The sequence below is a fragment of the Cyanistes caeruleus genome, chromosome 3 (assembly GCF_971803275.1).
Source record: "Cyanistes caeruleus chromosome 3, bCyaCae1.hap1.1, whole genome shotgun sequence".
Lineage (NCBI taxonomy): Eukaryota > Metazoa > Chordata > Aves > Passeriformes > Paridae > Cyanistes > Cyanistes caeruleus.
Window position 1 is genome coordinate 65,922,417 of NC_141703.1, and position 13,668 is coordinate 65,936,084.

The following is a 13,668-nucleotide window of genomic DNA, read 5'->3' on the forward strand; positions in this document are numbered from 1 at the left end:
AGGTTTCATGTCTATGAACAATAACCCTTTGTATTTAACAAGGTAAATACAAAGGTAAGGAATAACAGCAGTAAAATCACCCTGCTTTCTGGCTGTTTCTGTATATAGTGTAGAAGTTGTTTTAATCTAATGTGTATTGTTGCATAATATCCCCAGGCACATTCAAGTAAAAGCTAAAGCTGTACAGAAAAGCCAACATTTTAAATGGGTCTTGTCATTAATGCTTTATTAATTGCCCCAGGCAATGCAAACCCAGAGCTAGGCAAGCTATAACAATATGACACTTTAAGGTCAAATCCAATTCCTGCTGTGTTTTATGGAGTGGGCCAAATATTGAGTTAACAGCAGGAAAGAACAATTTATTGAGCTTTTCTCCATCTCCTGATTATCTGATCTAAATTAGATCAGTTAGGTTGTTTTTCTCTTAAAAAAAAAACAAAACACCTTTTGTCCACTCAACTTCAAAGAATCTTTGATTGTTTTTGTTAGAACAATAAACTTTATTAACATCCATTTATTTACACTATATCTAGTGTGCTGAATATAAAGAAATGAGATACATATATATATAAAATATAATACAGCACCTTCTTTATGTTTACATAAACAAAATACCACAATGGAATTGCATATTTATCCATTTATTTAGTATATATATATATATTACCTTCACATCTGAGGTATCTCTTTGGCTGTTCCTCCAGGACCTGGCCACTGAAGAGAAGGTTCGATCTGGGTGGTCAAACTTGCCATCATTTGCATTTAGAAAGAATGTTGTAAAGGGCTCCTGTAGTTAATGAAATTATGACAGATTAAGAAAACAGTACAAGGACTCGTGCAGCAGGTTTCTGTCAAAATCCAAAAGCCTTTTGCAGGTCAAAATATATCATAAAAGCAACATTATAGAAAAACATGTCATTTCATAGTTATATGTATTCATGCACTGCATGAATATGCACTGAATTTGCACTGGTTTCTGCACTGAATATCTGAGTATATTTATTGGCACTAACACATTTTGCACAAACAGATCCTGAGTTCTATACCATAAGACTAATCACCCATCAGTGGCAGACATATGTAGCTTAGTTCCAGTTCACAATGACTGCCTCTTTCACTGCAAACACCATAAACACACTCTGTGTTATTTATATAACTGGGCTTTGCTTACTCCTTGCATGGTGGTATGTCAAAATATTTAAAAAAATCCTATCTCTAAATCTTTCTTGTGTTTTCATTTAATTGGAAGGAGCTCAGTAGGTTCCATGTTGCCTCAAGGTGAGAAGAATGGCTCTATGCTTGTTATAGACTATGCTTCCAATTTTATCATTATTTTGAGGCAGAGGTACAGAGGTGAAATATTTAGAGTCTTTACTTTTGCTAATTCTGTCTGAAACCACATCCCAGTTCTTACTAAATGGAAATAGCTATCAGCTTTTGGGGAGTACGAGCTAAGGTATTAGACAGTCTGAATAACCCATTTTGATGTCACCACATTCAATTGCAGGGAAGGGGTTAATAGTGGACCAAATCCTTAATTTGACAGCAGAACCTGAATACTGAGATCACTGGCAGAAACCTGGATTTCCACCACTACCCCATTAGCTCTCTTATTTAACTAATAGTTGGCAGTGTGCCTACAGGGATGAAAGTTGCTCCTTCCTCTTTGCCAGAGTCTCATGGGGAATATTTTTAAGAAAGTCCCTTTCATTAAATTCATACCCAAACTTATTTCATTGCATATCCCGATCATTTGGAAATGTTGTTAATCAAAGCGGTTCAAGATCACCAGATCACAATTGTTAATACACTATTACTCATCTGTTATTTGAATTTTATTCTAAATATTCTCTGTTTCCTTCTATGAAATTTTTGAACAAGTCAGGGAACTCCTCCATTAATAAAAAAATTTTTAAGGAATTATGCCACATTATACATATTGTTTGTAAATTGCCCCAGATGAAAAACATATGAAAAAATTCATGTTTGCATAGTCCTTAAGAGAAATTACAATACACATAAGGAAAGCACAGATGCAAAAACAGTGAAAATATCCAAAAAAAAGAGGAAAATAAAAGATGGAATTCTGGCTTCCAGAGACCATTGTTTCTCTACCATTATTCCACATGTCTTCCCAATTAATTTTTTCTATCATGCACAGCAGTCAACACAGGCTAGTTTCCTTTCAAAGAAGAAAAAACTCTAACCAAATTTTCTCCTCTTAAAACATGGGGAATCTGTTTTTAATAGACACATTCAAAAGAATAGTATCTCATAAATATACTTCCATCCATGCATTTATTCCAATCAGAGAATCCTAATATCTGTTAAATAATTAATTAAAATAATCAAATTAAATACAAAATCATGACAATATAATTTTTTGTTGGAGGACCCTAAATCTCATTGCACAATGGCTTTATTTGCATTTCTGAATATTGAAAGGCTGTGTGGTGAGGAAGAGATTTATAATTTAAATAGAATATTAAAATTTAACAGTAGCTCAACTGGGTGAGTAATATGAACTACCACAATTAACTGAAATATTGAAAGAAAATAAGCTTTTATTTATCCAGATTTTCCAGTGCTCCTTATAGTGAAATTAATGTAAAATATCAGTGAAAATGTGTAAGATTCAGACACAAAACTAGAAAATGGAAAATGGCATATACAGAAATAGGATTATATTAATTTGTCCTAAAATTCTGTTTATATTGTAATTTTATTAAATTTACATTTTTAAAATATTAGAATTATTTTGCTTTTAAATTTATTTCTTCTCCCAATTATTTGTATATGTTTTCAATAGTAATGATGCTGTATTCTAGCTTGCCCTGACTCAAAAACATTCTTGATCTGAGCAGAAATAATTGTCTGCAAACAACTCCTACCGTTCCTTTTTTCTTTATTAGATATGTGTGATTTTTGTGAATATTATTGTGGAGCAGACTGTGGATCATTGCAGAGGTTCTGGAATCAGAAGCAGTGGATGGATTTAAAAGAAGCAGAAATCATAAAAATGATGTAATTAAAATAAATTATGTAAAAATATTAATCCAAACTTCCTTGACAACATTATTTTAGGCATCTGAGACAAATACACAAAAGCAATAAAATTCATAATCAAGGATTAAACTTTTAGTAGCTGAGCACTACAGGGTGCCCTATTATGCTATTCTGCATAGGCCTGTTGTGCCTATCTTTTTGGATTCTTAATCCTTAGTAGAAATTCAGAGCTTTCACTTGCTTTATCTCAGACCTCTAACATAATTTTAAGGTAATTTTTATTCTCCGGGAAGTCAAGTGCTTATATTATATAAATATAATTCATATCTGTATTCAATATACTCATTTAAATACTGTTATTCTATGATACCGATTACTGTCATTTCATGTAAAGGTTTTGTTGCTGTGAAAGCTAAAAAGCAGCACAATGTTTTCATTATAACTCCATCTCACTCGCTCCTAATATTCTGAATAAAATTCACGCCTTGTTCACTGCCAACAAGGAGAGAAATTCGTGGGGGACTTGATTACACTGAACACAAGCTTGAGCTGTGAGAACAACAAATTTTTCCATTCAATAGTACTTTTCTCCCCCCACTTCCCTTTTAGCAGTACCCAGACTCATTTGAATCATTTATGGTGGGGGTAGAAGAGGGAGAAGGAAGGGATGTGGTCATTCTAAGACATCCTATGTCAAACAAAAATGTCTTTCCAGCCATTTGTAAGAGGAGGGAGAGAGAGTATGTAAGGGTTTGTCAGAGTGAGACACACCTTTTGCCTGATACATCTGTGACTGTCTTTCTCAAATCTAACGAAAAGAAGACCCAAATCACTTCTGTTTACTGGATGACATCCAGTCCTCCTCACCTTTGAATCTCACTAAAAACTGGTTTTAACTCAATCCAATCTAGCTCATAATAAAGCCAGAACTTCTTCTACCTTGTACAAATATACAGTCATTGCAACAGCAACTGGAAGACAATTATTCTCTATGAACATCTTGAATACCACAAGCACTGGTCTCTGTTTCCATGAAGATGCAATTGATTTACACAAATATAACTTCTTCAGTAGCAATTATTGAGAACATTCAGTTGTACCATAACTCTATCCTATTTCTTCTAAAAATCCAAAACCAATGATGATATTCACATTCTACTTGATTCAAGCCAGAATTCATTCATTTTTCTTTTTCCTTCTGATTACTTTTCAGGTCAAGTCACTGTACTCTATGGCATTCTGAAGTGGCATTCTTGGTTCTATCTATTCTGTCTTCTGCAACTTAAATATTCACAGCTCCAGATGAAATGCACATAAGAAAATGAATCTTCTGGAGGTCAAGTCACCTAGTGACAAACTATGAATATCCAATTTCATTTACACAGAAATACACACAGCAGAATATGTATTAATAGTGAAACAAAGGGAGAGATATCCAAATTCAATATTCAATATCAAAACACAGGACAGAACGGGGGCTAAGACATTCATTGTGTTTTAAAAAACCCAGCCTGATACACGTGTTGGGTTTGTGTGGCAAAATTTTGGTAGTGGAGGAGGCTACAAGGGTGGCTTCTGTGAGAAGCTTTCGCTATATCCAACAATGCCAACATGAGCTGGCTCCAGGATGGACCTGCTGCTGACCAAGGCTAAGCCTGTCAGCTATAACAAAGTGCCTTTATGATAACAGGCTTAAGAAGGGCCAGGGAAAAACTACAGTACACTAAAGAGAGAGAGAGGAATGAGAATGTGAGAGGAACAGCTCTGCAGATAACAAAGTCAGTGCAGGAGGAGGGCCAGGAGGTTTCTGTCTTCCAGGCTCTGGAGTGGAGATTCCCCTCCAGCCCATGCTGCAGACCATGGTGAGACAGCTGCACCCCTACAGACATGGAGGTCCAGACAGGAGTAAAGCTCTACCTGCGGCCCCTGGAGGAATCCATGCCACAGCAGATGGGTGCCTGAGGAAGGCCATGAGCCCCATTGGGAAGCCTGTGCTGGAGTAAGCTCCTGGCAGGGACCAGTGCTTCCCTGGAGAGTGGAGCCCGTGTGGGAGCAGATTTGTTGGCAGGACTTGTAAGCCCACAGGGGACCCACTGTTGCAGTCTGCTCCTGAGGGACTGCACCCTATGGGAGGGACCCACTCCACACTGGAGTCCTTCCATGAGTGGGAAGGACTCATTTTAGGGAAGTTCATGGAGGACTGTCTCCCATGGAACAGACCCCACACTGGAGCAGGGGAAGAGTGTGGAGTCCTCAGAGAAGAAAGGAGTGGCAGAGACATGTGATAAACTGAGCACAGTCCCCATTTCCCATTCCCCCATGTTGGTGGGAAGAGGAGAGAGAATTTAGGACTTAAGTCCAGAGAAGAAGGGAGGGGTTGGGAGGAAGGTGGTTTTAAGATTTTACTTTATTTTCTCATTATCCTACTAATTTGACTGGTAATAATTAAAACTAATTTCCCCAAGCTGAATCTGTTCTGCCTTTGTCAGTAATTGGTAAGGGATCTCTCCCTACCCTTATCTCAATCCATGAGTCTTTCCTTATTCTTTCTCTCTCCTTCCCAGCTGAAGAAGGGAGTAGTAGAGCAGTTTTGGTGGGTACCTGACATCTAGGCAGAGCCAACCCACCACAATACATCAGATAAGGGAAAGCAACTGAGGGAAATATAAGGCAGTAGGGAACAGATTATCACAGAATTGACTGAAAAATATGATATTAAAAGCAATGTTTTGAAGACAACTGACAGAAACCAGATTGCATCTGTCAAAGCTGAAAAGGAAGGCTTAAAATAATTTTTAAGGTTTTGTGGCAATTATGCAATTCTCTCTATATATCTATGCTTCAGAGTGGCTGAAACTTCCTTAGCTACAGCAAATACTGTGTCCTCCAATACTAAGGTCTAGGCAGGCAGCTTCTCCCCTTGGATCCCTATTACTAAATACTGTTTTGTTCTGATTCTATCTAAACTCTCATTTTCAATTTACTTTTTGTCATAGATTTTTCATTTGTTTCCTTGCTTTTTGCTTTTTCTTTTGCTTTTCCTTTTTTCTTTTTCTTTGGTTTACACATGGTTTTAATTTGTACTACTGTCCTTCACTCTCTGTGTCGCTTTCTATCAAAAGCTCTGCAGTAACACATCTTTTCCCATCACTGTTCTCCAGTCTTTCAAAATACTGAAAGTATTTTTCTGTCTGAATCTCTGCATCTCTTAATGTCACCTTGCTTTTTCTGGACTAGACTGTAATTTACCTTTTCTTACAGAGTCTTCTTCACAAACTCATATCAAAGCTCAAGCTCAAGAAATTCACGAGCAAGAAATACTACTTGAACTTAGAGAAATCTGACCTAGTCTTACCAATTTCACTGGCACAATCTTCTCCCTTAGGATATTTCATCCTTTATTTTGTAATAAGAATATCTCTCTGTAGATCACTATGACTTCATAATCTTCATTGCCATTATCTTTTCCTCTGTACACACTTATTTTCAAATATCTATTTAAGTTTTCCATTTGCTGCCTTATCCAGTCTTATCATATTATCTTTTCTTCCTTTTCTGAGGTTTAAACTTTCCCTGGATTTGTCTTCTTTCACTTCTGTTGTCCACTCCCATTAGAGATTGCTTTTCTTTGCTGGTCAATCATATTTAAATAGTTTTTAAAATACCTGCATAGGAGTGTCCCTGCATTTAAGCTATCTGTTGTTTTCACCTTTTCATTGGCAACCTCTTATTTGGATATCAGTGGTTTCCACTTCTGCTTTCTATTCTCAGATACACTGTTTCCTCTAACAAAAGTAATTTCTAAGGTCTGTATTGCAAGGCCATCAAGACAAAGACCTTGTTCTCTTGCTCTTTTAGGTGAGAACACAAAGAGAGCAAGAACACCTATAGTAATACATAAACAACAGTAGCAAAAATGACATTGCTTAAGCCTAATACAGGAAATGAATACTCCTTGGTGTGTTGTACGTTCATCCTGTAACCAGACTTCCAGCTCTGAGAATTTGCTGACTAGCAAGATGGGATCTTTTGCTGTACAGCAGCCAAAGTTAATAGATAAACATGCAAATAAAACTACTGTTTTTAATCTACTTTAGGGCAACAAAGAAGCACGTGTGTACCATAAAATGTATTCAGTAGATTAATAAATTATCAATACGTAAAAGAAATACAGTGGTCACCCAATACAGGAGTGTAATCAACACAGCTTCCCATGGTTTAAAAAGTATACCCTGGACTCACAGACACAAGTTTCTTCTGAGCAGAAAAAAAATGAACATGTCTAAGGGAAGCTGAGATAAGCAAAAACTCAATTATTAAGCTTTGTGTGGCTCTGTTTTGCTTTGTTGTATGCAAAACGTTTTTAGAGTACACCATATACAACAGATTTTTATTGGCAGGGTATACTTTAATTTAAGTAATTACACGGTCACTCAATTTTTCATTAATTCAGATTTCTCTGTGAAACCTTCAGTGTTTCATCAATGCTCTTTATTCTGTAAGTAATTGTGATAACACATACATTGAATTCAGATTCATTCTATCTTTGAAGTTTGGTCCCCTTCCCTAGATCTGGTTTTGGTCATAGGAACATGAGGTTTCCAGAACTGACATAACAGTTTGAAGTTAGAATCCACATTTCACATTTCTGAAATCTGTAGAGATATTCATTAATTTAGAAGCATAGTTTATTTGCATAAAGCATTACTGTATGATGCTTTAATATAAAACTGGTTATATAATTCCCCTCTCGATGTGACAGTCTAATGTTCTTACAAAAAAGCTTTGTTTTTTTTAATGTTGCATGGATCTGTCCCTAGCTGAAAAGAAATGAATATGAACAGTATCAGATTTCTGTATTAACTAGAGATATTTTTGGGGGGTGGAAAGAGTTTTAGATGTATTTTTCTCATTGTGTACATCCTGATACCACCACAATTTTATGTTTAATTTTATTTTGGATTGTTTGGGTAGGAAGGACCCCCTGATCACTACAAAAGAGTATATAAAGTATATACTGGGGAATTTCTGAGATTTTAAGGTAGGGAAGAACAATGAGATTTTAATACAAAGGTGCTTTCATAAAAACAAAACAAAACAGTGGGAAGTGACAGAAGAGGTGTTGTAAATAAAGATATTCATGAAAACCAGGATCCAGAGATACTTACAATACGAACAAGCCAAGCCAAGGTAGAAGTAGATGTAGAGTAGTGGGTGTTGTAATGATAAGGTGGAGTCTGATCATCTTCCCATGTCTCATATCGTTCTGCATAGAAGACAGCTCTCTTTGGGTTCAAAGCACCAATAGGCTGTGAAGTGGTAAGAGGCCAAAAATATTATCAGCCAAAGGGCAGCATGTCTGATATAGCATAGGTTAATTCTGCACTAAGATTCACTGCACAGGAGACTCTGCAACCAAACACATCCCACACTGTAGTAACCCCTGAGATAGCTGTAAGCTTGGAGTCTATTTTCAAAGGCTTTGTGTACTAAAAGTCTTACGAGTTTCCTTATTTTAACTGACAAATATAAGTGATCCACATCTGCAAACTTTCAAGACCTTCTTGAAGTAGAAGTTGTTTCCCAATTAGTTCAGTAACATTCTTCTGGAAATAGACTTCTAAAATTGCATTCAAAATGCATTGAGGCCAAACTAATATTTCTGTTGCTGTCATTCACCATAATCACACAGTTAATGAAAACTGACTTTTGCTCACACAGGATACTTCGTAATGCGCAGTTCATGATGAAAAGATTTCACGCGGAACTGCTGATGGTGTCCGGTGATCCTAAGCAGAAATACTTAAAAAACATGCATAGTCCTCAGGACTGGGTGTACTTTCTGACTGAACAAAGCCACATTTTACTGAAACTGAACAAAGCAAACAAGCTTTGTACTTGAAAACAATAGAATGTGGAAATTAATCAAAAATTTTAAGTCCCTTCTAAGCAAACTTAAAGGACAAATTAGGTGAAAAACAAAAGAGATGTAAGGCAGTAGTAGGAATTATTTGTTTTGATGTGGCTACTTGAGGAATACAACCTTTTTTATGATTTTTTAACCCACTTTATCTCAGAAGATTTTGCAAAATATATTAGTTACTGTGTGATGCAAAAGTTACAGGGACAAAGAAAATACAGATTTTAGCTTTTATTGTAAAATTAACCAAACACATGGAGTTCAATAGTTAGAGGAGAGCACCCTTCCACACCAAATAATTGTATAAACTTATTGTAGTTTGAAATTATTACTTGATTTGCATTAATCAAATTTTAATTAGAAGTTATATTATTAAGGGTATGAGGAAAAAAAAAGGTAAAACCAAGATCTTTGACCCTTTTCAAAATGCTAACAGTATTTTTACATTTTATTTCACTGCACAATTTTTCTACTGAATTAAAGTCCAAAGTAATTCAGAAAGGAAATACCAGTACAAGGTCAAATCTCTGTGTTTCACTGCACTAGTAACTGTAACTAAATATGTAACTAAATGTAACTAAAAAATTTTAAAGCTGCAAGTTATTTATTCTTTCAGCGCTGCTATGCTTTTTGAGATGGCTGCTTAAAAGGCTGACAAAGAACATGATATTTTCTGATTTAGAGCTTGTTTTTAAATACCAGTCTTTGGTGAACACTTACATTTTAAAACATTATGATTTCAATATTTTTCACATTAAGCACTGTGGATGCTTAATACTTTGCTGTGTCATGAAGATGCTAATAGTTTTCTCATACGTGTAAAATGATTGAGTAATCCCAAAGGATCAGTGTTATCTGGTGCAGACTGCACTGAAAGACCTCACAAAACATTCTTGAAAGAGAAGTATGAGCCATTCCCTAACACTTTCCAGGTTCGTTTCCCAAATACTGGCAATAGGAAAAAATAAATATTTGCATTTTTGTTATACTTGGTTTCGTTACACATCCTGCCAGTGTCAGGAAACACGCTGGCAGTATTATAGACTTTAAGTTATCATTATATAGAAATGGTTGTTCATCAGTTTCCTTGAAAGAGACATTCTTTTCCCATTGGACTGACAAACTGTGCAGATATATGTGCTCTTTGCTAAATTGTACCAGGCTCTGGGTTGCTTTGGGGACCGGATGGAACCTGCTGACACCACCCTCATTAAGGTACTGTGCATCCACTTCTCTGGCAGAAAAAATTCCAGTCCCAACTGAACATTTGAAGAGCTAAAGCAGTAATTCACACTGTAGTGTGTTAAAATGAAATGTTCACCCCCTCTGAGAAGGGAACACAAAATAACAGACAAATTGGTGAGATTGTATTTGTAATGAAGAAACACCCTGAGAATACCTCTTCCCTCCACTACGAAGGTGCATGTTATCCTATGCTGCTGTGAGTTCTGAGGCTATGGAAGACAGAGATGTCATCTGTCACCATATTATTGTACATATAGGTTTGAAGGCACAGTGGAGAATGAATATGGTGATTAATGCAAGATTGAAAATATGTAAAACTCCTGGCCTTTCAAAACACAGTTGATGCTGATTAGAAGTCTTTCATCAAATAAGCAATGTGTTTTCATTATTCACTGTAAATTGACTACAGTAACAAGGCCTGTGAGGTATAACTGATGCTCAAAATAATTACGAGGTATTTTATTTTATAAACTGGCAAAATTTTAATGATGATTTAATCAGTACCTTTAAATACAATTTTTAATATAATATATATAGTTGTATTTAATAAAAAGGTTGTTTCGCTCAAGAATTTGACAATAATTTTTAAAGTCACATAAAATACTAATGCAAATATGCCATCATGTTTTCTAGGTTGTTCAATGAGAGCTGTTACTTCAATTTAAAAGATAAAAGGAATAATGACCCCTTTTCATATAAAAATGACTGCACAAATAGCTAAAATAATCTACCTTCAGAATATTTATGATTAATTCTATTAAATGATAAACCTGAAAAGCTGTATTCTGGATTACCTTCATCCTCATCAATATTCTTTTCAGAGTTACTATCTATTTTTTTTCCTTTCAATTAATTTAGGATTCATTTGAAGAAAATTCCTGAAATGCACAACACGGTGTCTGAATAAAATGGAGTTTTTAGCTAAAATGTTAATGAGAGTAATTTCTGTTCCTGCATGATACTGCAACTTTCATAAGAAAATCTCTGGAAAGACTATTAGGAGAGGGAAGGGAGACAGGGAAGGGAGACAGGGAAGGGAGACAGGGAAGGCGGGCGGGCGGAGGGAGGGAGGGAAGGAAGGAAGGAAGGAAGGAAGGAAGGAAGGAAGGAAGGAAGGAAGGAAGGAAGGAAGGAAGGAAGGAAGGAAGGAAGGAAGGAAGGAAGGAAGGAAGGAAGGAAGGAAGGAAGGAAGGAAGGAAGGAAGGAAGGAAGGAAGGAAGGAAGGAAGGAAGGAAGGAAGGAAGGAAGGAAGGAAGGAAGGAAGGAAGGAAGGAAGGAAGGAAGGAAGGAAGGAAGGAAGGAAGGAAGGAAGGAAGGAAGGAAGGAAGGAAGGAAGGAAGGAAGGAAGGAAGGAAGGAAGGAAGGAAGGAAGGAAGGAAGGAAGGAGAAAAAGAAGGGAAAGAAGGCAAATAGAGCTTGTCTTCAGCTAGAAAGTCTCATCTCAGCTTCTCAGGACAGACCCTGGATTGGATGAACTAGTGATCTGGCTGACAGCTTGGGATTTGGGAGACATGGATTAATTTCTCTCATTCCACAAGCCTTTATAGTGACCATGAGGAGATTGCTTAGGTATGTCTATAGCTTGCAATAGGAAGGTGAGCTGGAAGTTTCTGAGCTACTCTAGAGGGGACAGTGTGCAAACATGGCCTTATTTATGTGGAGATGACAACTGGGATCCCAGAAATGGTGCAACTGTCTCAATGCAGCACCACGTGGGAAGGAGAGCTGGGAGTTTGCACAAGTCTGCAGCCTCTATTTCAGCCTTACATAAGGTACCTCTGGCCTCTGTGGTGAAGAAATACAAGAAACATCTGATCACCCTTCTCTGTGCAGTCATGGAGACACTGATATGAACCACCTCTCTGCACATTAATCTAAAGGACTTGTCTCCAGGTTCAGGAAACCATACATAGAACAGCCTTTGCATACCAAAAGACCAGGCACTTTCTGAAAGCAAAAAAAACCTCCATATATAAAATAGCAGGGAGTAAGTTCTGCGAGGTTTGCCTCGGCTTCTTTAGTGTTATTTTAACATCCACGTGGGAAAACGCTGCTACCTAAAGTAATGGTATGAGTTCATCCTTCAGTGGAGACAAAGATATTTTTGTAAAGACCTTAAATCTCAGTTGTACAAACTAGCAGCTAACCTAGTTTTACTCCAATGAGGCACAGGTCCTATTAGATGACAAGTTCTACAGTAGTTTCTCCTGTTTCTTGTGAAATCTGTAGGACATATGGAGTTTTGGTCACTTTTCATAGCTTTTCATAGCTGCCATTCTCAGCCCAGAAGGTCAACTACCTTGGTTTTAATCTAATATCATGCCTATAAAATACAGATAAATTTTATTTATCGATCCCTGTAACTTCACATAATGGAAGAAAATAATATTATTTCCATTTGACTAAGATTTGCACAGATTAAAATTACTTTCCCAAACAATGCAAAGGCAAAGCTCAATCTATATACTAAATCTCAGTCCATATCTTAACCATAAAACAAATGCAGAAACTGAATTTGAGTCAAATAAATTGTTCTGAACATTATTTAAAAAGTTCTTTTCATAATGTTTTATAAAATGCTTTTTTCAAACACACCATTTGTCTTTTTATTGCAAAATGGTTGCAATAATGGTTTGTATTTGAAAACATAAATACAATGCTTTCATAAGATATTTTTCACTCCAAACCTACAGAACGGGCCACTGTATGACAATGCCTATTCAGCCACTACACTTCTGATGTTCTAAAACCTGCTGCTTCAGTTTATTTTATGTTTCTTTACCATTTAAAAACAAGGCAAGCATTTACTTTAACATTAAAAACACACTACTACATCTTTATTTATTTTTTTTTTACCTGGCTAATCTCTTTATATATCTGGCCTTTGAGCAAGTCAATACATATTGTCAATACAACTTACATCTAGTGTTTACATCTACCAGACATATTAGTTCATGTAATATCTACTTCTTGGCCAAGTATCTTCCTAGAACTATATTCTCTCATGACAGCAGAACAGAATGTAGCATCCTATTTATCTAGATACTGAAATATTCTGCTTAACTTGACCCTAATTCATGAGGCAGCTACCTTATCTGGTGATTTTTTGTTGTTTTGGGGCAGGTCTTTTTATGGGTTTTTTTGTTTGTTTTTCTTTGGGGGGGTTTTTTGGTTGTTTTTGTTCTTGTTGTTTTTTGTGACACACTGCACAGAATTGTATCTGGGTACAAAGGAATCTTGAATCTGGCTTTATTTGTCTCCAGCTGAAAACTGACTGAGCTTTTCCTGACTGTTTGTTTTTTTATTAAAAAACACTCGCTGAACAAAAACATATAAATAGGTTGTCTTTGGATGAGACTTTAAACTTAAAATTCAATTTCAATTTCATCCAAATTTGTAAGCCAATTTTTCTTCAGCATCCTAATATGAAAACCAGATATCAACAATATCAAATATAAGAGCACTCACAGATTCATAGTACCAGAGTTTCCCTCAGT

The 13,668-nt window shown here is 36.1% G+C and overlaps 1 protein-coding gene across 19 annotated transcripts in view; it reads right to left on the reverse strand.

Annotated features, from left to right (window-relative positions):
• Nucleotides 1–13,668, reverse strand: part of NBEA (neurobeachin) — a 460,255-nt gene that overhangs the window by 68,248 nt on the left and 378,339 nt on the right. For all 19 annotated transcript variants that reach the window (XM_086881592.1, XM_086881590.1, XM_086881589.1 and 16 more), the window contains 2 exons: nt 8,175–8,315; nt 668–787 (listed from right to left, as the gene is read on the reverse strand). In XM_086881592.1, coding sequence (XP_086737718.1) covers nt 668–787; nt 8,175–8,315 — 261 coding nt within the window. The remainder of the gene's footprint in view (nt 1–667; nt 788–8,174; nt 8,316–13,668) is intronic.